This window comes from Arvicola amphibius, chromosome 2 (genome assembly GCF_903992535.2).
Source record: "Arvicola amphibius chromosome 2, mArvAmp1.2, whole genome shotgun sequence".
Lineage (NCBI taxonomy): Eukaryota > Metazoa > Chordata > Mammalia > Rodentia > Cricetidae > Arvicola > Arvicola amphibius.
This window is the reverse complement of record NC_052048.2, coordinates 4,835,336-4,863,264: the sequence shown is the minus strand read 5'-3', so window position 1 is coordinate 4,863,264 and position 27,929 is coordinate 4,835,336. Positions and strand designations below refer to the sequence as shown.

The window sequence follows — 27,929 nt, the reverse complement described above, 5'->3', positions numbered from 1 at the left end:
CTGTTATGTATTTAACTGTCCTTAAAACATCTGTTAGCTGTGAACCCCTTTTCTCTTCTTACCAGGAGCCCACTATCTGAAGTTAAATCTAGAGTGGCCACAGTTCTGTGGAGGTCATCTGTCTCAGAAGCAACAATCCAACCTAACGATGGCGTGAACAAGATCATCAGTCTCAGTTAACAGCCCTGAAAACGTGCTGATAGAAGCAGGCTCCTTCACCTAGACACAGCTGCATCTAGGGCAGCTTTGCCCGCTCTATCGTGCCACAGGGGAGATGCAGGCAAACTCATAACCCAAAGATCTCAGGGAGATGCTGTGTCCAGAATTTGTTTATAGCCCACTGTTGGGAATGTGGGCTGCAACATGGTTCTGGTAGTGGTAGCAGGGGTGGAATTAGTTACTCTTGGAAGCCTCATGTCTGGGTGTCTCTGGACCTCTGAGTCTCGCACCTTAAAGGAACAACATTTTGCCGATTAGCCATCTGTGCCATGAGGGTAGCCTGGAGACCACTGAGCTACAAACTCCATTAATATTAGTCCCCAGCACATCCTAGTGGAATGGCGGCTCTGACTTACTTGGGAGGCCACTTCCTCCTGTTAAGTAAGTTTCACATCATTAATATTCATCATTATTATTCACTGAGGTTACCGATGAGCACCTCAGGATTCTTTCTCTATCCTTGGCAGAGCCCAGTTATTATCTCTCATTACCGCGCCCATACTTCCTTCCTATCCTTCTGCGGCATAAAATTACAAGTGAGTATCTGTGTATGCGTGTGTGCTCACACACACACTACATGGTGCACGCGTAGGCCACAGGTCAGCCTCGGGTGTCATCCTTCAGACATTGTGTTTTTCTGAAGCCAGCTCCCTCATAGCCCTGGAGCTTGCCAGGATGACTGAGCAGCCGCACCACGAGCTCCACGGCTCCGCCCGTCTCCACTTCTCCGGAGCTGTAAGTCTAATCACCGTCATTCTATGCCAGGCCTTAGAAAGTGGGTTCCGGGGTATGGGACTCAGGACCGTGTGCCTTCAAGAAAAGCACTTTATTGACTGAGCTACCTGCCCAGGACTTGTCATCAAATCGAAAAGGGTAGAAAGTTTGCAAACCATGACTGCGCAGCCTGAGGACAGTTAACATCATAAACACTATGCAGACCAAGAAACGGGACCTCTCCTCGTTCCACAAATAGTTTCTGGGCAGGTCCCCACACTTCTTCTTTGTCACATGTGACTCTCCCAGTTGTTGAGACCATGGTTCAGGTTTTGAGTTTTATGAGCAAGGTCTCACCCAACAGACTTCTTTGTCTGAGACCTTTGGCTCGGAAGGATGCTGCCAGTGCACACTGGTGTCACTGCGGTGGCTCCTTCCACGCCATTACTGATGTCAAAATGGACGCATCTATTTGATGGATGATGGACTGGATGTCTCCAGCGTCAGGGCACTACCAATCAAGACCCAGCTGCCATTATGGTATGTGTCATAACAAATGTATTTGCAAGCATATAGAGTCGCTAAGAAAAGAATTATGGAGTTATGGGGTAATAGCATGTAAGAATTTTCCGTTTTCTTACTTCTACATTTGGGGCTTCTAGTGCAGTACTGGACATGAGTCACGGTAATGAGAATTCTCGCCTCTCTCTAGACTTGTGAGAAACCTGCTTTAGGATTTTGGGATGTCATTTGTCAAATTGAAATTTTTTAGTTCTATTTTGTAATATTTTTACTCGTATGGATAGGTACTGAAATTTATAAGGTGTGTATTTTATATCAATTGAGATCACTAGCTATAATTTTCTCAACATTTTTGTGGCACATGGTTAAATTAATATTAATATTATTATTACTAGTCTACTTTACAGGCATGAACATTTTCCGGTGTGTGCGCACCACGTGCATGCCTGCTGTCCTTGGAGGACAGAGGAGGGCAACAAGTCCCCTGGGACTGGAGTTGCAGTCAGTTGTGAACGGCCATGTAGGTCCTGAGAGTTGAACACGGTTCCTCTGCAAGAGCAGAGAGTGCTCGTAACTGCAGAGCTGTCTTTCCTGCCCCATGATTACGTTTTAAAGGTTAAACCATTTTAAAAATAAACCCAACTGGCCTGCGGTAGTTATTCCAGATAACCTGCACACCAGAGAACGCCTTGCTAGGAAATACATGATGTATGTGCCTTACAATGTCACAGCTGTGACACATTGTCCTTTAGTCTGGGCTAACCTGTATCATGCATCCTTGTTAACATCTGAGGTTAGCTACATCTGCCTCAACCTACTGCAGAGACAAGGAACTTGGGCCTGTACCGAAGAGTTAAGAGTCCTCGGAGTAGTGCAAGACACAGTTCATCCTGGAATGGGGAACTCGTCTGTGTTTTCTTACTTAGGACGCGTATACATCTGAACTTTTCAGAGGAATTTCATCCTGAGATAGCGATGAGCTCATCAGCATCTGTCAGCTTCTGTTCATGTAAAGTTACAGGGACAAGGGAAACGGGACTCTCCTCCTGCACTTCTGGGAGACGGTCAAACTCTCTTTAGAGGAGCATAGAAAATGAAAACTGAGTCTGTATATGCCGCACAGTGAGCACACACGGGATGGTGGAGGACTACAACAGCTGAGCACACACGGGATGGTGGAGGACTACAACAGCTGAGCACACACGGGATGGTGGAGGACTACAACAGCTGAGCACACACGGGATGGTGGAGGACTACAACGGCTGAACACACACACACACACACACACACACACACACACACACGGGATGGTGGAGGACTACAACGGCTGAGCACACACGGGATGGTGGAGGACTACAACAGCTGAGCACACACGGGATGGTGGAGGACTACAATGACTGAGCACACACAGGATGGTGGAGGACTACAACGGCTGAGCGCACACATGGGATGGTGGAGGACTACAACGACTGAGCACACACAGGATGGTGGAGGACTACAACAGCTGAGCACACACAGGATGGTGGAGGACTACAACGACTGAGCACACACAGGATGGTGGAGGACTACAACGACTGAGCACACACAGGATGGTGGAGGACTACAACGGCTGAGCACACATACACGGGATGGTGGAGGACTACAACGGCTGAGCACACATACACAGGATGGTGGAGGACCACAACGGCTGAGCACACATACACAGGATGGTGGAGGACCACAATGGCTGAGCACACATGGGATGGTGGAGGACTACAATGGTTGAGTACACACAAATGGGAGGGTGGAGGACTGAAAACGTTTGACTAGCCCTCTTAAAGCAGCTTTAGCGCCTGTGTATAAGCACACACACACACACACACACACACGGCTGCTGTGGTAGATACAGAATGCTCATTTACATTGCTGTAGAACAAGACAATATGAGAACAGAAAATAATATTAAAATGGAGTCATATGGTAATGGAATCAGCTCTGCACATAACACTAGAGTTAGTTCCTTTATGCTGTATGATTATGTCACAAAGAGCAGACACCCCTAGTGCAATGCCCCTTCCAGAAGTTAAAAGCAAAGTTTCCATCCTGTGCTGGTCTACGGATCCTTATATGTGCAGTTAATGTCCAGAGGTAAGGGCCAGAGTGGTGTGGTCCAATATACACTCCAGACTAGAATGAGAACAAAGGCTTTCAGGCTGTGGATGTGGCAGTCATCACGACAGAATGTGAGCACCATCCGTTGTGAGGGGTTAGTGTAGGGCGACTTTTACATCCTATCGCATAGTTTCACATCTTTAAAAAACATGGTTGGTATTAATTAGACATGGGGTACGTAGACGGTTCTCTAAATTATCTTATTCTTTAGTCTCTAGCTCCTGCATTGTATTTAAGAAACAACTAAAGGCAAAACCACTGTACTCTTCTGAAGTGTCTTTGTTCTGCGACCCAGCAAATGCCTGTTTGTTACAGCAGGTAAAGAGCAGGAGTGAGAAGCCTGCAGGTGTGGTTGGTCAGCTGGTCTGCTTTTTTTTTTTTTGCTGGTTATTGTGTGTGCATGACAGCAAAATGCCCCATGGTAGAAAAGACCCAAAAAAACCCTATCAGAGTATGAACGTACAAGGTAAATTCCCCTTGAAAAATTAATTATACATTTTTTTTCTTCTTTTCTGGAGGGGGAATCGAGACAGGGTGTCTCTGTAGCTTTGGAGCTGCCCTGGAACTAGCTTTTGTAGCCTAGGCTGGCCTTGAACTCACAGAGATCTGCCTGCCTCTACCTCCCAAATGCTAGGATTAAAGGTGTGTACCACTGCTGCCTGGCTTCATTATACATTTCTTTTTCAAGGACATGAGGGAATTTCTTTCCCCAGCTATTCATCTATCATTTAGAAGAACATGTCTGTTGGTGACTGACTTTTGCAATAGAAACCAAAAGAACATCCTGGCAATTCTGATGCATATTTATCTGTGCATATTCACAGCACAGAGAAATAGTTTATGAGTCACAACAGAAAGCTGCTTCAGGAAAAGTTGAAACTAAATTTATTCAAAAAGCAAGTTATTGAGGGTAATTCATTGGAGAAAACCATATTAGACATGTTTCTTGAAACTCTCATGTAAAAATCATGGAATCTGATTAATGGAGATGGGATAATTTAAGATATGAGTTAGCCAGAAATATGCTTAAGCTATTGGCCAAACAGTATTGCAAATAATATGGTTTCTGTGTAGTTATTTTGGGGCTGAGCAGCTGGGAACAAATAAGTGGCCTTTTGTACAACAAATTGGCCCCAGGATGCACAGATTAATAGAGAAGAGTTAATTTAAGATATGAGTTAGCTATAAATATGCTTAAGCTATTGGCCAAACAGTATTGCAAATAATATGGTTTCTGTGTGATTATTCCCGGCTGGGCAGCTGAGAATGAGCGAATGGTCTCCTACTACAAATTGGTGCTCCAATGTGTGCCAGCTAAATTCATATAAAATCTGAGAGGGCTTGGAAAGGAATTCTAGACACTGAAAAACAAAGTTTAGCTACATTTTTTTCTAAATGGGCTCTGCTTGCTGGCAGCATGCTGCAGCTCCTTTAAGAGAGGACTTCCTGATTCAGCAGTAGTCGAAAAAAAACTACACAGTTTTGAACCAGCTGCTTCCTGGGCCATGCTGACAGCACAAACTCTGGCTCTTTCAGGAGATCAAACATTTAAATGGGGTTTGTGAGCAGAGTGTTACAACTTGCTTAATGGCAACACAGACCCACTGTGTACCTGAAAATTGGGCTGTGAATATGGTTTGCGCTAAACAGACCTCTGCCCCACCATGTTGGACTGGGCAGAGCCAAAATACAAAGCAGCCACAGAAGTGCTTAGCATTTTAAGAAGTGCTTCTGGACAGAAAAGAATTACAGATACACAATAGGACAGATTCAGACATAAAAGACCTCTAAACGAGTCACAGTATGTTGAAAAAATGTACGTAGGCTTGGGAGAGAGAAGAAAAAGAGGACAGAGACAGTAAATGTAATATAAGAGTACAGAGAGTCACAGATTAAAGGAGTAAAGATAATTAAATATTAAACTTGTAGAAAAAGTAATAGAGTAAGAAAAATAAGCTACGTAAAGATGGAATATACACAGAGAGTCTGAATTATGTCTATTATTGTGTTTTCTTTGAATTTTTTGACTGTGAAGGAGCTAAGTACAGAAAGACATTTCATTTTATGGACTGCTAAGCTAAACCAGCATAAAGGTATCCTGACTTCAGAATTTGGGTCTAAGAATAAGTTGCTTCGGAAAAGAGGTTCTACTTTTGCTTCCACAGAAGATGAGAACCTGTGGAATCCTTCCAGACTAATGTAGTTTGATGGACCAAGATCCCCTGAAATGTCACTGTGAAAAACCCCCAAAATACTTTGTACAACAAAAATCAGGAAGCAGGTTGGAGAGAACTATGCCCAAATTCCCTAAATGAGTGTTTATAAATGTTTGTTTACATTTAAAGGGGGATATGATATAGACATCAATACTTTGCATTGGTATAAATCTTGCTTTATTGATATAAATTTAAAGTCAATTCTGTTACATGTATATTTCTGCTCTTTTATTAAGGTATTGTGTTTGTGCAACTCATTTAAATATGCAATGTATAATTAAGAAATATAGGTTAATAGATAATCATCTATAATAGTCAAGCTTGTAGTCATGTTATTTAGGTTTTCTAGATATACAGAGGCATATTTCAGTTAGACAGGTACTCTTCAAATCTTTCAGAGACCTTCAAAATATGGCATTTAAATGTTTTAAGAAGTTAGGGCTTTTCATAATAGTGAGACACATCTACTCCTAGCAGCAGCAATAACTTCAAGAGAAAGATGGGCACTGAAGAGGCTCCATATGGAGTTTGCTAGCCATATGGGCAAGGAACTGCTCTTGCCTGGACTGCTTGATATTATGCTGTGTGAACTGGAGATGCAGGATCTGCAGAGAAATGGCTGCTGAACTTGCCTAAAAATGAGATGGTCCTTTGGGGTTCCTGCTTCATGAAAGAATCTGCCACACATTCTGCAATGTCTGTTGTGACTGACAAACTGCCAATATAAGGAAAGCTGTCTTTGAAATTTTCTGCTTCACAGAAAAGTCTGCAGGATACTATGGGCCAGTAGGCTGAAGATGGGAGCCTGCAACATTACAGCAGAACTTTGGGTGGCTGTCCAGGCAGTGAGATGTCCCTGTCAATTCAAGAGTTTTAGAAGTTGCTTACAATGTACTTCCTGTTAACTTAGGTAATATTATATCCTTCTGGAATCTTTGATAAAGTTGAAGAATGGATAGTTATGATTATAGTTTTCCTTAGTTATGATAAAAGATAAAGTAGATATAAATATTGTAACTGTAATTCTTGCTTGATACCTGTTTTGTTATATGTAATTTTACTATGTTCAAGTTAAAACCTTCCTTTTATTTAAACAGAAAAGGGGAGTAATGTGGGATTCCCCTCTGTATGCTGTGATTACTATTGACTAATGAACTGCTTTGAGCCTACGGCAGGGCAGAACAGAACTAGGTGGGCGAAACTAAACTGAATTCTGGGAGAAAGAAGGCGAAGTCAGTGAGAAGCCATGGAGCCCTGCCAGAGACAGATGTGGGAACGTTACCCAGTAAGCCACAGCCGCATGGAGATACACAGATACATTAGTTAGCTAGAAATATACTTAAGATATTGGCCAAACAGTATTGCAAATAGTATGGTTTCTGTGTGATTCTTTCAGGGCTGAGCAGCTGGGAACAAATAAGCGGCCTTTGTACAACACAGTCCTAAGAACCATGTTTGTCTCTCTGACAGAGGATTTTTGCTTAAGGAAAACCTTGACAATTCAGATTCGGATCTTATTTCACAGCTGAGGAAGCACGGGCATACAAGTAGCATACACCTAGCATGCAGTTTTATGAAGATGGATTATCACTGATAATATCTATTAGTTATTATCAATTATTAGAACCCATTGTTCCATTTCTAAAGGGGGCTAGTATGGTGGTCATTGTTTCTCCAGGAGGTGCCAACAACCCTAACACTGTGGCTTTTAGTGTTTAATAGAAATTTCTAGGTTCATGTTTCTTAGGGGTCAGAGATAAGGACAAATATCAAGGTTGTGAGCACCGAGCATGGCCATCTTCCCCTCACTTGGACAGAGAGGCCTGTGTATTGTATGTTGGGATTCTGCCTAAAAGTTATTTTTAAATGCATGTCTGCCAAACAAGGCTATAAGCTATGGTGTCTCCAGATTACAGCCATTGTGTGAAACTGTATCTCAATACTGGAATCTGGTTCCTTCTTGGTACAGGGTTCTTCAAATTCAGTTCTTCTCAAAAGTTTAGGGGTATGTGGGGAGCCTCAAATACTCTCAACCAGAAGAAGTCACACAAACACAATTCTGCAGCAAGTATAGAAGGCTCAGGGACTTATGAAAATCTAATCATAGAGTCTGGGTTAACTCAGCCAGGCACTGACATGCATGCCAGTAATCCCAGCCCTCAGGAGGCTGAGGTAGGAGGCTCAAGAGTTCAAGGCTATTTTGGGACATCTAGGAGGCCCTATCTCAAAAATCCAAAAAGTAAAACAACAACAACCACCCAGTCTAAGATCCTGTTCAGGGCGGAGCCCCTGGGAGAATGAGAACAATAACTTGGGGTCACTGTTGGGCTCTGTTTGGAAGTGGTGGCTATTGGTTTTCTGTCACAGCATAACACACGGGACCACTTTTCATGGGCCTTCAAGAATTACAACAGGAGCTGGGCGATGGTGGCGCACACCTTTAATCCCAGCACTCGGGAGGCAGAGGCAGGCGGATCTCTGTGAGTTCGAGACCAGCCTGGTCTACAAGAGCTAGTTCCAGGACAGGCTCCAAAGCCACAGAGAAACCCTGTCTCGAAAAACCAAAAAAAAAAAAAAAAAAAAAAAAAAAAAAAAAAAAAGACAACAGGAGCTGAGGCTGGAGAACTGTCCTAAGTTTACAGATAGTCCAGGAGTGAATTTCAGGGATATATAGAGTGAGATTGTTTCTCAAAATAAATACACCCCCTAAACAGACCAGCCACATGCTGGCCACTTGATTCTTATGACTGATGGGTTCAATAACAGGAAGTTAGCTACTCTACTACAGCCACTGCAAGTGAACAACCTATATACTTGCTCTAAGAGCCTTTGTTAGAGTTTTGACGAAGGGTTCCCCCAAAGGATTCTTGTATGGCTTCGTCCCCAACACAAACGGTGTTTAGAGGTGAGAATCTGAGGGAGAGGATTTGGGGGGCGGCAGGATTCAAAATCTGAATAAACTTGAAAGACGGAACTGCGGCAGGTGGGGGCTGGATGGAGGACGGAGCTCCCCTGTGGCTGTATCTTATGCTGGCTGCTTCCAGACACAGCTCCTTTTGGTTTGTGGTTGCTGTGAGATGAACAGTTGCCCCCTCTCCCACCCCTTCTGTCATGGTGAAAAGCAGGCAAACCACACAGGCCTCTACCTAGCTCTGCACGAGCCAAAATGAGAATCTTCTTTGAACTATTTCTCTCAGATAATTGTTGAGACAAAGAGCTAAAACAGTCTGGCACGTGGGGCTGAGCAGTTTTTAATACTTCGCACATAAGCACAAGCAGTCTCCTGGCTCTCTCCTCTCCCCCGCATCTTCATCTCTTCCTCTCTCCTGGAATGTGTTTGGCTTACCTGGGGCTGATTTAGGCTTGGCTGGCTGCGGCTTCAGCAGTGCACCCAACCTGCTCTCGGAGACGTCTGAGCCCTGAGATTCAATGAGCGAACAGTAGGGATGCGGAGAGGCGTAGGGACTGCGGCACCAAGGACTCCGGTTGGGTGAAATGGTCGGCGAGATTTCCTTTTCTCTGTGACAAGAGAAAGACGGGTTTGAAATCAAAGGCATTTTATGTAGTAGTAGTATTAGTATTGGAGGTGCGATGAGAGAGAAAGCCTATGTAAAGAACCCAGAGGGAGCAGGAGAGCAGGCTCATCAGTTACAATACGGGCCACTCTTCCAGAGAACCTGCTTCAGTTTCCAGCACCCACATGGTGGCTTTTAGAGACCTGTAACTCCCAGACGCCCTCTGCTAGTCTCTGTGGCCACACGCTGTACACACACATGTGCAGGCAAAACACCCGTACACATGATAGAGTTTAGAGAGAGGATGTCTCTTCTGGATCTTGTAGGCAGGGTATTTATTGTGTCACAGCATTTGGCTAAAGAGGAATGGAATTCTGCAACTCTGTCCTCAGCTAGCTGGAGGATAAAATTCATTGCATGCTTCTGCTTCCACGGTACCAGCTAAGCACAGGGAGATGCTGTCACCTTCCCACCTCTCTACAGTTACCTTGCCTCCAATAGCGAGCAGTGCCAAGAACTTCTTAAGGGGCGCAGGGATCTTATGATTAACCCTTCAGAGCCTGTACACAGGTATCTGCTCTCTTCACAGTGCCTACACTGTACTGGAGCCATGGCCCATTGACTGATGATCGTACATGGGCTCCCAGTGCGTCCCACAGTCTCGGGTACTGATGGGGGAGGGCTCAATAAATAGGAAATGAGTATCCTTTACCTCTTAAGAGCAGGGCAGGTGTGCGCTATCTGGCACTGGGAGGACTCTTTCTTTTCTGACTCTTGTTTTTCCTTATTTATGGAGGATGCAGATGTCCTTGTCCACCCAAACAGATGGCTTTTCATTGTTGGAATCACTACTGAGCATCTCTCAAATTCAATGTCGGTCTCTAACTTCTCCCATGCTTGCTTCCAGTGGATTGGAGTGTACCAGGCGATGGCCTAATAGAAAGGAAGAGGGCTCTCAGTATGAAATGTGTCTACTGCCAGAGGCCTGCTGCACTGTTATTCAGCTTTGGTTCCAGGTTTCTGTCAGAGGTAGGCTCTCACTCTGCTGCCTCAGTTGATCTGGCATTTGCTGAGTTGCCCAGGGTATTCTAGAAGTCATGGCAATCCTCCTGCTTCAGCCTCCAGAGTGCTGGGATTAAAGATGAGAACTTTACACATTAGAATATATTTCTAAAAATAAATTTTATTGTGTTTTTAAGTTTTCAACATTAATTACAGAATATATACATACATACATACATATATATTAAACATATCTGTGACAAGAGCTAATGAAATTTACTTTAGAAATTCCCAGATACAATGTCATTTTAGTGCTTATATTCTATGTGTTACAAATTAGTTCTCCAGATTATTTATGCTCTGCATGTTCTTTGGGTACATACCAGCAGAGCTACTTCCCAGTCAAGTGCAAAGAAATCCCTGCTGTGATTTCTTTAAAGAGCCCTTCTCTGAACTCCCATTGTAAAGAAGAGATCTGTTCCCTATCTGGATCTTAAATGCAAAACAAGGGCCTGGGAAAGTACCAAAAAGTGCCAGAAAGCCTGCAGTTTTGTAGGCAGCATTCTGTTTGATCCCTGCAAATATGAGATTATATACTGTCATCAGCAATGTGCTATGAGTCTAAGGACTTTCAAAACAGGGCGAGACGCTGTCCACTGGTCATGTTGGAGTCATACAGGATTCATGGACACAGCTTGCCGTCACTCAGTGTCTGCTGGAACCTCAGGCCTGTCTGCTTCAGTCAGCAGGTAGACAGGAATAGATTTCCCAGGAAAACCTTTCTTGTGATTGCAGAGTGAGGACGAGTTTCAACTGAGGTAAGAATGGGGTGATCTTTTTAAAATTTTTTATTTTATTTTTTAATTTTTTTAGAGCTGTTTGTTTTTAATCCCCTTGCCTTCCCATCAAGGGCGCATTTTCTAAATGAGCAATGCCATTGCTGTATCACAAATGGGCTTTTTTTTCTGATGGAATATAACCCAAGGGGAACTGAAGTGGAGGCCACAGAGGAACTCTACTTACTGGCTTGCTCCCCGTGGCTCCTGCTCAGTCTGCTTTCCTAGTTAGGCAAGGCTTACCTGCCCAGTGTCAGCTCACCCACAGGGAGCTGGGCTCTCCTGCACGATAGGCTGATCCATAGCCACCTTCGCTACTCAAGTCCCCTCTTTCGAGATGACTGCCTCTAGCTTGTGTCAAGCTGACATAAACCACCAGGACAAGTACAAAATAATGCAATGACTGAAGGGAGGAAGAGACTCTCTGGAGGACCATGGCGGTTTCTGAAGCAACAGTGGGAAGACAGTATTAATACTAGTAAGTATCACTGATGCTGGCTCGTGGTCGCATGGGATTTCAGCCCCTTGTGGTGGGCAAGCAATGATGAAGTGGCTCCATGGTGATGGGAGGATTTGTCAGAACCCTTTATACTGTGGAAGACCAAGACATAGAAGGCACAAAAGGAAGAAGCCACCTACAGTTCCTCCAGAGAAGACCAGTCTCCCCAAAGTTCAACCCCCCTCATACAGCGCCCCCTACTGGGGGCAGGTGTCCTGACATTTCGCATCCCAACCATTACTTTTCTAAAAATTAATTAATTTCACATCCCTACTGAAGCCCCCTCCCTCCTCTCCTCCCATTTCCTCCCCCACCTCACACCACCCCCCATTCTCTCACTCATCCTCAGTATTCACTCAGAAAAGGGCAGGTTCTCCATGGGCATCAGCAAAGCACAGCAAATCAAGCTTCCGTAATAGCAAGCACCTCCCTCTGTATTCAGTCTGGACAAGACAAACCAGCATGAGGAATAGGTTCCCCAGAGCCAGCCAAAGAACCAGGGACAGACTGTTCCCATTGCCAGGAGTCCCACAAGTGGACCCTGGCACAACTGTCACATAAATGCAGAGGGCCTATCGGTCCCATGCAGACTCCCTGGTTGTAGGTTCAGATTCTGTGTGTTCTCATGAGCCAGGCTAGCCATTTCTGTGGGTTTTCCTCTGTTGTCTTTGACTCCCAGGCTCCTAAAACCCCTCCTCACTCTCCTTGACAGGATTCCCCAAGCCTAGCCCAATGTTTAGCCATGGGTCTCTGCATGCGCCTCCATCAGTTGCTGGATGAAGGCTCTCTGATGACAACCAGGGTTGTCACCAATCCGATCACAGGGGATGGCCCATTCAGGCCATGCACCCATTGGTGCCAGGAATCATAGCTGGGTCCATCTTTGTTGACTCATGGAAGTTTCCCTTGCATCAGGGACTCTGTAAAGCCCCCTTTCCATTCACCTCTCTCAGCATTGTCCCCCCTCCACCTACCCCAACCTGATCCCTCGTGTTCCCATGCCCACCTGCCCCCAGTCCACACAGGAGATCTATTTCCCCTTCTCTGAGAGATTCCTATGTCTCCCTCTTGGGCCCTCCTTGTTACCTTGTGTCTCCGGGTTTGTAGATTATAGCTTGGTTATCCTTTACTTTACAGTTAATATCCACTTAGGAGTATATACCATGTTTGTCTTTCTGAGTCTGGGTTACCTCACTCAGGGTGATTATTTCCTGGTTCCATCCATTTGCCTTCGAATTTCCTGATGTCATTATTTTTAACAGCTAAGTAATACTCTGTTGTGTAAATGTACAACATTTTATTCATCCATTCTTTGGTTGAGGGGCATCTAGGTTGTTTCCAGGTTCTGGCTGCTATAAATAAAGCTTCTATGAACATAGCTGAGCAAGTATCCTTGTGGTATGATTGAGCATCATTTGGGTCTATGTCCAAGAGTGGTATTACTGGGTCTCTAAGTAGATGATTCTCAATTTTCTGAGAAACTACATATTGATTTCCAAAGTGATTAAGTTTGCATTTCCACAAGAAACAGAAGTGTTCTTCTTGCTCCACATCCTCTCCAGCATAAGCTGTTATTTGTTTTTGATCTTAGCCATTCTGATAGGTGTAAGACTGTGGAGGTCCAAAAGTATGAGCCTATTCCACCTTGCCTGATGGTCAGATGATGGGGAATGGTCATCTGCCTATGTGTTACTTTCATTGGTTAATAAAGAAACTGCCTTGGCCCTTTAATAGGACAGAAAATTAGGTAGGCAGAGTAGACAGAACAGAATTATGGGAGAAAGAAAGCAGAGTCAGGCAGACACCTCAGGCATATGCCATAGCTCTCCTCTCTGAGATGGACGCAGGCTAAGATCCTTCCTGGTAAGCCACCACCTCGTGGTGCTACACAGATTACTAAATATGGGTTAAAGCAAGATATGAAAATTAGCCAATAAGAGGCTGAAACTAATGGGCCAGGCAATGCTTAAATGAATACAGTTTCCGTGTAATTATTTCGGGTGTAAAGCTAGCCAGGCTGCCGGGAGCCAGGCAGGAACACAGCCCGCCGCTCCTTTTACAGTCAGAGACTTTGGAGGTTGCTCAAAATTGTTGACAGCAAGTGTAGCTACGTATCCTGACTCAGGATGTGATTACTCGGTTCTTTTAACATTACGATGGCTCATGCACATAGACCCATTCTATCCTGATAGATGGTCAGGATATGAAAGCATACTTCTGTTCCTTCTTTTATAATATGAGGTTACCTGGGAAATGACTTCCTTCAGGATACTTAGTCTAGGGTGGCTTCATGCCTAAACAACAGAATGCTAATGACTTGATGTCTCAAAGTGTTGAAGCAATTAAATGTCTAGTTGTCCTTTGGATCATGTTAAAGAAGTCTTTTATTGCCTTCTCCCTTTGGTATTGGGGTATAAAAGTGTATGGCAAATTAAATGTGGTGATTTCAGTATTCACTGGAACTCCCTCCCAGTACTATTCTATGGTTTCTGTTTCATTAGTTTTAAACATATCTTCGTGTTCTTTACTTGCATTTCTGATCCCCATGAGCCTACCCTGGCAAGAGTTGCATTTGTTGAGGTTGGTCTCCAATAGAAGATGGAATCTCAGTCGTTTGGATTTGCATTTCATTTATGGCTAAGGTTGATGAACATTTCTTTAAGTATTTCTCTGGCATCTGAGATTCTTCTGTTGAGAATTCTCTGTTTAGGTCAATATCACATTTTTATATTGGATTATTTGGGTTTTTTGATGCCTAGTATCTTGAGTTCTCTAAATATTTTGGAGATCAGCCCTATGTCAGATTTGGGGTTGGTGAAGAGATTTTCCCATTCTGTAGGCTGTTGTTTTGTCCTATTGATAGTGTTCTTTGCCTTACAGAAGCTTTTCCGTTTCATGAGATCCCATTTATTAATTGTTAGTCTTAATGCCTGTGCTACTGGTGTTCTATTTAGGAAGCTGCCTTCTGTGCCAATGTGTTCAAGGCTGTTCCCCAGTTTCTCTTCTGTCAGGTGCAGTGCATCTGGCTTTATATTGAGGTCTTGATTCACTTGGACTTGAGATGATAGATATGGATCTATTTGCATTCTTCAACATGCTGATACCCAGTAATACCAGCACCATTTGATAAACATACTTTCTTTTCTCCATTGTATAGTTTTGACTTCCTTCAGTTCCTATAGCCATACTGATGAATTTCTTGCATATCACCATAGAACCTCCACCTGACGATAGATGAAGAAAATGACAGAGCCCCACATTGGAGCACCGGACTGAGCTCCCAAGGTCCTGATGAGGAGCAGAAGGAGGGAGAACATGAGAAAGAAAGTCAGGACCGTGAGGGAACCTCCAGCTGGCGACAGATGGGGAAGGTGACTGAGCCCCACATTGGAGCACTGGACTGAGCTCCCAAGGTCCCGATGAGGAGCAGAAGGAGCGAGAACATGAGGGAGAAAGTCAGGAACGAGAGGGGTGCGTTCACTCATGGAAACGGTGGGACAGAACTAATGGGAGATCACCAACTCCAGTTGGAATGGGACTGATGGATCATGCGACCAAACCCGTCTCTCTGAGTGTGGCCAACAGCGGGGGCTGACTGAGAAGCAAAGGACAATGGCGCTGGGCTCTGATTCTTCTGCATGGACGGGCTCTGTGGGAGCCTTCTCAGCTTGGTCGATCACCTTCCTGGACCTGGGGGGAGTTGGGAGGACCTTGGTCTTAGCATAGAGTGGGGAACCCTGATGGCTCCTTGGCCTTGAGAGGGAGGGAGGGGAGGTATGGGTAGAGGGGAGGGGAGGGAAGGGGGAGAAGGAGGGGAGGGAAGGGGGAGGAGGAGGGGAGGGAGGGGGGAGGAGGAGGGAAGGAGATGGAAATTTTTAAATATTAAAAAAAATAAACCATAAAAAAAGAAGTCTCTCAACCAAAAAAAAAAAAAAAAATCAAGTGGTCAGAGGTGTGTGGATTTATATCTACGTCTTTGATTGAATTCCGTTGATCAGTGTGTTTGTTTTATGCCAACACCATGCTATTTTTATGGCTACAGCTCTGTGGTGGCTCTTGAGATCAGGAACAGTGGCACCTCCAACAGCTCCTTTATTGTACAAGATTGTTTTAGTTATCCTGGGTTTTTTTTTCCATATGAAGTTGAGTATTTTTCTTTTGCTGTCTGTAAAGAATTGTGTTGAGATTATGATGGGGACTGCAGTGAGTCTGTAAATTGCTTTTGGCAAAATGGCCAGTTTTACTATGTTAATCCAATCAATATGAGCGTAAGAGATCTTCTTCTTATCTACCTTCTGTTTTCTTCTCTACTTTCTTTCTTCAAAGACTTTAAGTTCTTGTCATACAAGTCCTTCACTTACTTGGTTAGAGTTATACCAAGATATTTTATATTGTTTGTGGGGGTTTACTTTTTTCCTCATTTCTTTCTCAGCCTTTTATCATTTGTGCATGAGAGGGTTGCTGATTTTTTTTTTTTGAGCTAATCTTGTATCCAGTCACTTCACTAAAGGTATTTATCAGCTGTAGCAGTTCCCTTTTTTGGATCACTTATGTATACTATCATATCATATGCAAATAGTGATACTTTGACTTCTTTTATAATTTGTAACCCTTTGATCTCCTTTTGTTGTCTTATCGCTCTAGCTAGAAATTCAAGTACTATATTGAATAAATATGGAGAGAGTGGACAGTCTTGTCATTCTTGATTTTAGTGGGATCACTTTGAGTTTCTCTCCATTTAGTTTGATGTTAGTTGTTGGGTTGCTGTATATTGCTTTTAATATATTTAGGTATGGTTTTTTTGTATCCCTGATCTCTCTAAAATTTTTATCATGAAGAGGTGTTGGGTTATATCAAAGGCTTTTTCAGCATCTCATGAGATGATCATGTGCTTTTTTTCTTTTAGTTTGTTTATAAGTGGATTACATTGCCAGATTTTCATATGTTCAACCATCCCTGCATCTTTGGAGTGACGCCCACTTGGTGATGGTGGATGATATTTTTGATGTTCTCTTGGACGCAGTTTGCCAGTATTTTGTTGAGTATTTCTGCATCTGTGTTCAGAAGGGAAATTGGTGTGTAATTTTCTTTCTTTGTTGAGTCTTTATGTGGTTGGGTATTAGGGCAACTATGGCCTCATATATTTTGGCAATGTTCTTTATGTTTCTATACTGTGGAATAATTTGAGGAGTACTAGTATTAGCTCTTCTTTGAAAATCTGGTAGAATTCTGTATAGACAAAGATTTCTATTCCACCTGGTCCTGTAGCTGTTCAGTTCCAAATAAACATGCAGAGGCTTATATTAATTATAAACTAGTTGGTCTATTAGCTTAGGATTTCTTATTAACTAACTCTTACATCTTACATTAACCCATAATTCTTGTCTGTGTCAGCCACATTGCTTGGTACCTTTTATCAGTGAGGCAGCCTCATCTTACTTCCTCTGCATCTAGGTGATGACTACAGACTGAGCTTTTCCTCTTCCCAGAATTCCCTTATTCTGGTCACCATGTCTATACTTCCTGTCTGGCTACTGACCACTCAGTGTTTTATTAAACCAAAACAAGTGACAAATCTTTACAGGGTACAAGACAATTGTCCCACTGCGATTCTGTCCTGAAACCATCTGGCCCTGGGATTTTCTTGGTTGGGAGACTTTTAATGACTGCTTCTATTTTCTTAGAGGTTATAGGTCTATTTAAATTGTTTATCTGATCTTGGTTTAATTTGGTATGTAGATTTATCAAGAAATTTGTTTATCTCTTTTAGATTTTCCAATTTTTTGGAGTATGGGTTTTTTGAAGCATGACCTAATGACTGTCTGGATTCCTCAGTGTCTGTTGTATGTCCCCCTTTCATTTCTATTTTGTTAATTTGGATATCCTGTCTCTGCCTTTTATTTAGTTTGGATAAGGGTTTGTCTATCTTGTTGATTTTCTCAAAGAACCAACTCTTTATTTCATTGCTTCTTTGTATTGTTCTCTTATTTCTATTTTATTGATTTCAGCCCTCAGTTTATTTCCTGTTGTCTACTTCTCTTGGGTGAGCTTGCTTCTTTTTGTTTTAGAGCTTTCAGGTGTGATTTTAAATTGCTAGTATGAAATTTCTTTAAATTCTTTATGTAGGCACTTGGTGCTATGAATTTTTCTCTTAACACTGCTTTTATTATGTCCCATAAGTATGGGCATGTTGTGCATTGGTTTTTATTGAATTCTAGGAAGTCTTTAATTTCTTTCTTCCTTGACCCTATGGTAATTCAGCTGAGTGCTATTCAGTTTCCATGAGTTTGTAGGCTTTCTGTAGTTTGTGCTATTGTTGAACTAAGACTTTAAGCCATGGTGATCTAATAAGATACAGGGGGTTATTCCATTTTTTGTATCTGTTAAGACTTGCTTTGTGGTTAAGTATGTGGTCAATTTTGGAGAATGTTCCATGAAGTGTTGAGAAGAAGGTGTATTCTTTGGTGTTTGGGTGAGACATTCTATAGATATCTGCTAGGCTCATTTGAGTCATAATGTCTGCTAGTTCCATTATTTGTCTGTTTAGTTTCTGTCTGGATGACCTGTCCATTGATGAGAGTGGAGCAATGTTTCTTTTACGAGTGTGGGTGTCCTTACATTTTGTGCATAGATATTAAAAATTGAGGTATCATATTGGTGAATTTTTCCTTTGATGAGTATGAAATATTCTCCATCTCTTTTGATAATTTTGGTTTGAAGTCTATTTTGTTGGATATTAGTATTGCTACACCAGCTTGCTTCTTTGGTCCATTTAATTGACCAAGCATCAGTCTTAATCTGAGGCATTTGATTGGCCAATTGTCAGAATTGTCAGTCTTAATCTGGGGCATTTGATTGGCCAATTGTCAGTCTTAATCTGGGGCATTTGATTGGTCAACCATTAGCCTCAATCTGTGTTTTACTGATGATATCTCAGGAGAATGAGTAAGTCACCTGGATTACATATCCATATTTTTATAGTCAGAGACAATTATTAGAAGTATTATAAAATTTAATTTAAATCCATAAAGACAGGGAAGGCTGAGTAAAGATGTACCTAGTGAGTTCCCAATCCTAAACCCATCAAAGGGCTGGAGAGATGACTCAGCAGGGAAGATTGCTGTTCTTCTAGAGGACCAGGGTTCAGTCCCCAGCACCCACACCAGGTGGTTCATAACCACCTGTAACTTCAACTCTACAGAATATGACACACTCTTCTCTACTCTGTGGGTACACACATACACATCACAGCACACACTCAAACATTCACACACCACACAATATACACACATACACATACCATACAGCACATACATACCACACACACACAATCACACACACAGCACACATTCACATACACAGCACACATACACATCACAGCACACACTCAAACATTCACACACCACAAATATACACACATACACATACCATATAGCACGTACATACCACACACACACAATCACACACAGAGCACAGATTCACATACACAGCATACATACACATCACAGCACACACTCAAACATTCACACACCACACAATATACACACATACATATACCATACAGCACGTACATACCACACACACACAATCACGCACACACAGCACAGATTCACATACACAGCACACATTCACATACATAGCACACACACAGAAACACACATACTAAAATCTTTAAAAACTCACTCCAGCCTGTTCTACATGCAGAGTGACCCAGTATGGCCATGCCATGAAGGAAGAAGGAAACACATATCCTGATCAACATAGTGTGGGGGCTAGTGCTTCTGCAGCATAGTAAATCTGTCTTGGGATAAGAAGTAAAGACAAGAATTTTAGAAAAATCTGAAGACCAGTTTTGAAAAACAAATATTACTTGACTGTCATAAAGAGGGATATGGTTAAATCCTACTGGTATGTCCATGGGTTACTAATTATGCTAGAATTATACCAGATTTTTAACATATCCAGTTGTAGTTTTTATAAAAGATAGTCATTTCAAATTAAGAGTATAAGCCCTTCCATTAGCTTAAGCACCTCCTGAGTGCAGAGATCAAGACTTTGTGTTACAATTCTTGTGTGAGTTCAGCCTGGAGAATAGGCGAGAATCTCAAGAAATAATTTGCATAAACTGACCAGAGAATGCTGTATCCATTTCCTTCCTTATCCCACACTTCCAGATAGCATCAAACACAAAACCCACTCCTGCAGCAGCCTTTATAACACAGGACACCACAGCTCCTGCTGGCCAGCTGTGAGCACGGGGTGGGGGACAGCTGCGGCTTACGCTTTGCAGGAAGTGAGAGCAACAGAGCAGAAGGGGAGCACACATGGGCTGGCTGCCCGGTAACAACCTTTGACCCCGACACTTACCTCACCGTTGGGTTTGCACAGGATGGTCGTGCAGTCAGGACTGGATCGGAACCTGTTCTGTTCCTCCCAAACAAAGTCTGTTGGTGGCTTAGGCTTTGCTTCTGCTGTTGCTGCCCACACCTTTGAGAAAGCAGTTTGTTGCTGACAAATGCCACTGGGGCTCCACTTAGATCCATAGATGTCACACCATAATTAATCTTTCTGAACAGATACAGTTTTCAGTGTCATTAAAGATGGGAAAGGTCTCCCTGCATTTGCCTGGGCTGGGCTCCTGGGCACACGGGATCCTTGTGTCATGGCCTCCTGCGGGTCCAGACTATCTGTGCTTATAAGTTATTTTAAAATATAATGGAACACTGTCAGTGACTGAGCACAGTTTAAACAACTGTCCAGTCCATGGCCTGTGGGCCGCGAGTGACCCAGGATAGCTACAAAGGCAGCCCACCTGCACATTGTAAACTTACTGAGGTATCTTTAAGGGTTTTGTTTGTAACTTGACTGTATTGTTGTCCAATGTGAACTTTGTAGATGACATCGTCTTATCTCAATGTCATGCAAAACAAACATGATACTCCTACAACCTACTGCCAAGGACCCCAGGCTCGAAGAGGCATGGGCCAAGTGGAGAACCGACTTAGCACCTGCTCTCTGGGCCAACAATCTCTTGGCTTGTATTTTAAGAAAGTGTTCTCTTAGTTTAGGAACTTAGGATGTAGCTAGCAGACAAGACAGACTAAGACTGCATACTAAATTGGAGAATGGTGTGCAGATGGAAGTGCAGGGAATCTGTCAGCCCCACCATAAATCACAAACATCACAGTTAGTTCAAAGACCAAGTGTCCAAGAGGCCGCTTGTGCCAAGTCACAGGCTGGCTGTAGAGAGAGTTTTCTTTACACACCTGGCTCTGATATTCCCAGCTCACAATGTGCCCAGCTCACTCTTCCCCCACTCACCTTATTATTATTCCATGGTACCCTTGCTCACAGGGTTCAGCTCAAGGTGGTCCTGGCTCATAGTTTTCCCTTGCTCCTGATATTCCTGGCTGACATTCCCAGCACACTAATATAGTCTCAGCTCACCATAATCTTAGATCCTGGCATTCTCTGTTCACAATGTTCTCAGCTTCTGGTGGTCCCAGATCATGATATTTCAAACTTATTATATTTACCAGATCACAGAGCTCTCAGCTCCTGGAATTCTCAGTTTGCAATATTCTCACATCATTATATTCCCAGCCTAAGGTATTCCTAGCTAATCATATCCCCAGCTCACGATATTCCCACCTCGCTCTATTTTAGCTAATGTGATTCCCAGCTCTTGTTTTTCCCCAGATCACTGTATTCTCAAATCCTGGTCAAATCTTGGTATTCCCAGCACATGGTCCTCCCAAACTCACTGTATTTCTAGCTCCCAGGGCTCCTAACTCACAGCTTTCGCAGGTCATGGTATTCCCAGCTCAGCTTGTTCTCAGCTCCTGGGATTCCTGCATTCTTAATCCACTGTATCGTCAAGACAGGGTACTTCCATTGAAGGTATTCTGGGCCCAGGGAATTCTCACTAACTGTATTCTCAGGTCATGGTGTTTCTAGCTTAAGGCTCCATTTCCCGGTACTCTCAGCTCATGGTTTCCCAACTCAGTGCATTCTCAGCTCAGGGTGTTCCCAGGACATTGTATCTCAACATGGTATCCAGTGCACACTGCTCTCACATCATGTTCTTGGCTCCTGGTGTCCCCCGTTCAGTGTCTCCAGCTCACAGTGTCCCCAGCTCACCGTGTCCCCAGCTCGCGGTGTCCCCAGCTCAGTGTCCCCAGCTCAGTGTCCCTAGCTGATGGTGGTCTTAGGTCGTGCTACTCCAAATTTATGGTGGCTCCAGGTCATACTTACTGTCACCGTGGAACTGGCCTGCATCGTGATGCTGGGGGGGAATCGGTATAGGGAAACTGCATGCCCGTTCACATTCTGTTGGAGAATGTGGTTTCCAATCTCCACTTCTTTGTCTTCGGAAGAGTTAATGAGCCGCACAAACAATCCCTTGACGTTTACATCTGCTATTCTGATGTCTTCGAGAGAACTAAAATATAAGATATAGAAGGTGGGTTTGGGTAAAAAGGTCTTTGGTACATAGTAAGAACTCGGTAATACGGTGCCTGCCTATAATCTCAGCACTCAGAAGAGCAGCAGGAGAATCAGAAGTTCAAGGTCAGTCTAGTCTATGCAGCAAGCTCCAACCTAGCTAAGGTGTCATGAGAGCCCCAAAATGAAATAAAGCCCAGATAACGAAAGGATAAGCTATAGATCGAACTTGCATATTTTTTAATGATTTACTTTTGTGTGTATGGGTGTTTTGCTTGCACACATGTCTGTGTAGAACACGTGTGTAGTATTCGGCCACTGGGTCACCTGGACAGAGTCACAGACAATAGTGAGCTGCCATGTAGGTGGGGGAAACTGAACCTGGTGCCTCTGGAAGGGCGCCAGTGCTCTTAGCCACTGAGCGATCTCTCCAGTCCCTGAATGTGTGTATTTAGCAACCCAAGAAAACAGTCTTGACCTATTAGAGCAGTAATAATAGTATCCATTTTACATAAAACAAAGGAAACCCAAGATATGCTCAGGTGCCCAGTGTTACAGGAAAGCGTGGTTACAGCTTGCTCTGTGTCCTGCTCTCAAGAGAAGCCACCATGACACCAAACACTCAGAAGGAAATCAAGGGGCTGGAGAGATGGCTCACTGGCTAAGAGCACTCCCTGGTCTTTCAGAGGACCTGGGTTTGGTTTCCAGAACACACAAGACAACTCCCAACCTCTGGTAACTCCAGTTCAGGGATCTGATGCCCTCTCCTGGCCTGCAAGGACACCACACATGTGGTGCAGTCATACATGCAGGCACTCACACATGCATATGCATAAAAACATGGAAGTCTTAAACTATGGACACCAAAAGTTAATACACATAGCTATTTCTTGATAAAGTGACCATGAGGTTCAAAAAAAATGTGAGTTCAAAATAATTCTGGAAGGCGACATTATATATACACACAATGGCGTTTTTGCTTCTAATTTGTATCTAGACTACAGTATGTCATAGAGCATGTGTTAGCTATGTACACATGTGCGTTTTTCAGAGTGTCACTTGCAACATGCCTGAAGGACATGACTGGCTTGTAGTGAGTTAGAAACAGCACCGACATTTCTCAGCTGATAATAATAATTCATGCTGCTCACATATCAGTCATTTGACAAAAACATAGTTGCATTGCTTTATCTCTCTATTTTCCCTCATTTTCTTATTTATAATGCCAAATTTAAAAAGTAATTGCATACATGTGTATAAATTTGCTTGTTCACATGTGGGAGGCCCTTGTGTTTGCACGTGCTCATGAGTGTGCGTGTGGAGGCATGAGGTTGATGTTGGCTGTTTTCCTCGAGCACTCCGCCCTTATCCATCGAGGCAGGAGCTCTTGCTGAATGCAGAGATCATAGCTCTTTTAGCTGGTCTGGCTAGCCTCGCCCGGAGGTCTCCTGTCCTCCCTTTCTGAGCACTGAGGTTGCAGGAGGCCACTAAGCCTAAGCAGCTTCTACACAACATGTGACCCTATGGACACAGCTACCCACAAGTCCCTAGTGGTACCTCTGAGCTCATCCTCTGACCAGCTGTGAACTGAACTGTATCACTGCCTAACACTGACCTGACGTCCCTCTCCTCTTCTCCTCATGACGTCCCATGCCCACATTCTCCTGCTTCCCCCATGTCTGTTTGTCTGGGTGGCCACCATCCTTAGCAGGCCTTCATCTCTGTGTGACACGGTCACAGCACCCTAACAGGTTTCTCCAGTTCTTCCCCTTCAAATTGCTTTCCCTTTAGCTCCTGGAACAATCTTTGTGCAGTCCCATTGACAGTGTGACCTTCCTGCCGGAAACCCTGTGACTTCCAGAGACTAAACCACTTCCGACCTCAGGCTTGGCCTGTGGCCATAAAGAATTCCTTGAGAGAGCATAATCCCCGTGGCTGTGTACATCTCTCAGGGCCAACACAAGTGCTGGTCCTGCTTCTTGCTGCCCACATCCTTGCCAGCCCTTCCATTTGAGAACAATTAACTTTTTCAGCCCCATGAGTACAAAATGTGTCATGATTTCAACATGCTCGTCCCTGACTTGGCCACTTAGTTTCCTTTTTGGCGAACTGCATTTAATACCATTTTATTCACCTTTCTATCAGTTATTTTGCATTTTCATAACTGATTGATAGCATAATGTTTAATATATGCACACACATCCCCAAAGTAGAGGCCACAGCTCTCTCTCTTTAGGTACAAAGTTATGGTTTGAATATAAAATGTCCCCCACAGGCTCATGTGTTAGGACACCTGGCCTCCAGCAGGTGGCGCTGCTCGGGGAGGTTGTGGAACCTTCACAAGGTGGGGCCTCACTGGGGGAAGTGGGTCGTTGTGGGTGGGCCCTGAGGTTTGTAGCCTGGTCACACTACACCCTCTTTATGTCTTGTTCCACTTGGATGTGAGGAACCCCTGCAGCACCCCAGCTCTATGAAGCATCTGCCAACCTGCCTCCCATGACAGACTGTACCCCCAAACTGTCTGAGTCCTTCCTCCCCTAAGCAACTGATGTCAAGCATTCTGTAACAGTGAGAAGTGGCTAATAAGTAGGCTTTATTGTTCTCCCTACAGTGGCATTTATGTCCTAAATATGAATTATTTTTCTACTCTTCAAATACTTTCTTTAACTTATGTGCATGGGTATTTTGTTTGCATGTATGTCTGTGCACCACTATGTGCCTCATATCCTGGAGGCCAGAAGGTGATGGATCCCCTGAGGCTGGAGTTATAGACAGTTGTGAGCTGCCATGTGGGTGCTGGGAATTGAGCCCAGGTCCTCTGCAAGAGCAGCCAGTGCTCTTAACCACGGAGTTGTCTCTCCAGCCCTCTTATTCTAAATCATATGTCATAGTTTCACCTAAATGGTCTAGGAGCTTGTTTTTCAAACAGGTTAATTTGTATCTATCACCTATTTGTTTATTATCTATCAATATATAAGAACAATATATTACATATTATATATTAACAAATATATGAAAACAATATATTAATATATATAAACCCATCATTTATTTTAAAAGCATTGGAAATATTTATAATTATTACATAAATATAAAAAATAATTTTAATAAACAATAAAGAAATTCAGGGACTGTATGAGCTAATCTTCTATGAAGTCACACATGCTGTCCCTGCTGGTTTTCAAGGGTCTCCTATGAAGGAGCAAGGGCCTGGACACCGAGAGAGTCTATCTGCTCTATTGATGGGGCTTCTAGCCTGTGCCCACGAGGAACAACCACTTCACACTGCTTTGCAGTATTTAATTTTTTTCCTTTTTTGATAATTCTTCCCTCATTTTCTTTCTTCAGTGTTGTGCTAGCTGTGTTTAGACTGTTGTGGTAGCCTAATGTACCACCTTTCACCCCGAGGCCTGGGACTATGCTCGTGAAATCAGGAGAGGTTCTGCAGCCGCAAAGTTATAGGTTTTAAGAGAGAGACTACCATAGCTGTGTAACAGGCCCCCAATCCAATGAGGCCTTAAAGTTCAGGTGAACAGCAGGGACGACCTGAGCACACTACTGCTGGTGGTGAGCAGCAGGGCCCGTGCGCGAACACTGAGGACCCCATGACGCTCAGCCAGGAGGTGGGCTCCCAACCCCCAAGCCAGAGGAACTGCATTTGGCTAAGTCTCGAAGAACTTGACCCCAGGTTCTCAGACAGGGCCTTAGGTTAGAGCTAAGGACTTGACCCCAGGTTCTCAGACAGGGCCTTAGGTTAGAGCTAAGGACTTGACCCCAGGTTCTCGCCCCAGGCCTTAGGTTAGAGCTCAGCTGTCTGACACCCGGCTGTGACTTTGTGAGACTCTTCACAATAAAAGCCAGGCAAACCGACCGGGTCTTGTACCTACAGAGTTGTAGCGAGGGCCAGGGAGATGGGTCAGCAGGTAAAGGCACTTGCTGCCAAGCCTGATGACCTGAGTTCTGTGCTCGGAATCACACAGTGGCAGGAGAGACAGGAAGCCCACAGGTTGTTCTTTAGTTTCTACACGCATGTACGCTCTCCCTCTGCCCCCCCCCCACACACACATAACAAACTCTACTCAAAGAAAGGTGCTCCTTTGCTTATTTTAAGTCATGAAGTTGGTGGCAACTTGTTATGGCAACAAAATAAAAGTAACACGCACCCTTGTATGACTCAGGAGCACCAAGTCGGAACTGCTGCCCATCTGGCCTGCAGGTTTCGTCCCAACGCTCTTCTTGAAGACTTATTTCAGTGTCCCTTGTCACTGTCTTCTCCTCCTCCTCCTCCTCCTCCTCCTCCTCCTCCTCCTCCTTTTCCTCACAGTAAATCAGCTGTGCGGCAATGTTTTTGCTGTGTCTTTGAAGATGTCTTTAAATATTTAAGCATGCTCTTTCAGAAGTCTTTACAATATACCTGTGTTGGCTGGCTTGTTTCTTTATGTGCGGTGAGTTGGTAATGTTCATTGAATTTTTGGCTTGTTGTCTTTAGTGGTTTGGGAGAAATTGTCTGTTCCTGGGAAAATAGTTCATCCACATATTCGTTCTGTTTCCTCTTCTGTAACCACAACCATAATTAGATTTTTACATTTTATTTATTTAACTACATTTATTCATGTGTGTGAGAGCAAGTATGTGCGTGTGCATGTGTACATACAGGTGTTGCTGGTGTGTGTGTGTGTGTGTGTGTGTGTATGTGTGTGTAAATACATGCAGGTGCTGCTGGTGTGTGTCTGTGTGTACATACATGAAGGTGCTGCTGGTGTGTATCTGTGTGTGTATACATGCAGGTGCTGCTGGTGTGTGTGTGTGTGTGTACATGCATGCAGGTGCTGATGGCGCACTCGTGTGTGTGTGTGTACATACATGCAGGTGCTGCTGGTGTGTGTCTGTGTGTGTGTGTGCATACATACAGGTGCTGCTGGTGTGTGTCTGTGTGTGTGTATACATGCAGGTGCTGCTGGTGTCTCTGTGTGTGTACATACATGCAGGTGCTGCTGGTGTGTGTATGTGTGTGTGTCCATACATGCAGGTGCTGCTGGTGTGTGTCTGTGAGTGTGTACATACATGCAGGTGCTGCTGGTGTGTATCTGTGTGTGTGTGTGTACATACATGCAGGTGCTGCTGGCGTGTGTGTAAAAGTCAGAGAACAGTTTATGGAAGTTGGTTCTCCCTCCATAGGCATCCCTGGAATCAAACTCTCCAGCCCACTTTTATTTTTTATAGAACACATCATCTTTTTTCTTTTCAGATTTCCTTTTTCTTACCTCATAATGGTCTCTATTTGACATTTGTTCTAAAGCAGATGAATAGGTTGACCTTTTTTATAGCATATATAAACAAGTAGATGGAGTTGCTTTTTAAGAACCACGCATGGCCAAATGAAGCTGTATTATTGTCCTAAAGTTTGTGTTTATGCACATAAATAAGATACATTTGCTTGTCTGGAACACGCTGTTGTTCGTGGCAGGGAACTTGATTCAGCCTCCTTCTGACATGAGAACAAACGCTACAGAGAAACACTTCACACGGCTGTGGAAATTCCGAGGCAGCTGCTAATCTGAAGCCACAGCCTTCAGTAGCTGTCCCTTCTCTTCCCTGAAAAGTCTGCATTGGTCTTTACTGGGACAGTTGCCTTGAGACCTCTGCTTGTAATCTGCGGCGGGCTGAGCCGGAGGCTGATATGCTGTCTTCCTGTCTACAGCTTTTGCACACATTTGATTTGTAAGAACATTGGGAAGATCTAAGGCTATGTCATCAGGAAATGAATGGCACCTGTTTTCCTTAAGCACGGCCTTGTGTAGTGTCAGGTTGC

At 43.8% G+C, this 27,929-nt stretch overlaps 1 protein-coding gene across 1 annotated transcript; it reads right to left on the bottom strand.

Annotated features, from left to right (window-relative positions):
* Positions 1-1,401: 1,401 nt before the first annotated feature.
* Positions 1,402-23,819, bottom strand: Lmntd1 (lamin tail domain containing 1). Its single transcript, XM_042054497.1, has 7 exons — positions 23,719-23,819; positions 22,776-22,889; positions 21,929-22,115; positions 20,042-20,161; positions 10,050-10,270; positions 9,169-9,341; positions 1,402-1,514 (listed from the first exon to the last, which is right to left on the bottom strand). The coding sequence occupies exons 1-7, from the start codon at positions 23,817-23,819 to the stop codon at positions 1,402-1,404; spliced, it is 1,029 nt and encodes a 342-aa protein (XP_041910431.1).
* Between the last annotated feature and the right edge of the window lie 4,110 nt (positions 23,820-27,929).

Coding starts and splice junctions, on each gene's coding strand:
- Lmntd1 (XM_042054497.1), bottom strand. CDS start 23,819: ATGGTGGCCACCCAGACAAACAGACATGGGGGAAGCAGGAGAATGTGG. Junction 9,342..10,049: donor ACCTGCCCTGCTCTTAAGAG/GTAAAGGATACT, acceptor CTCTTGTCACAG/AGAAAAGGAAATCTCGCCGA. Junction 1,515..9,168: donor CAAGCCTAAATCAGCCCCAG/GTAAGCCAAACA, acceptor TTCTTTTCTTAG/CGACTCTATATGCTTGCAAA.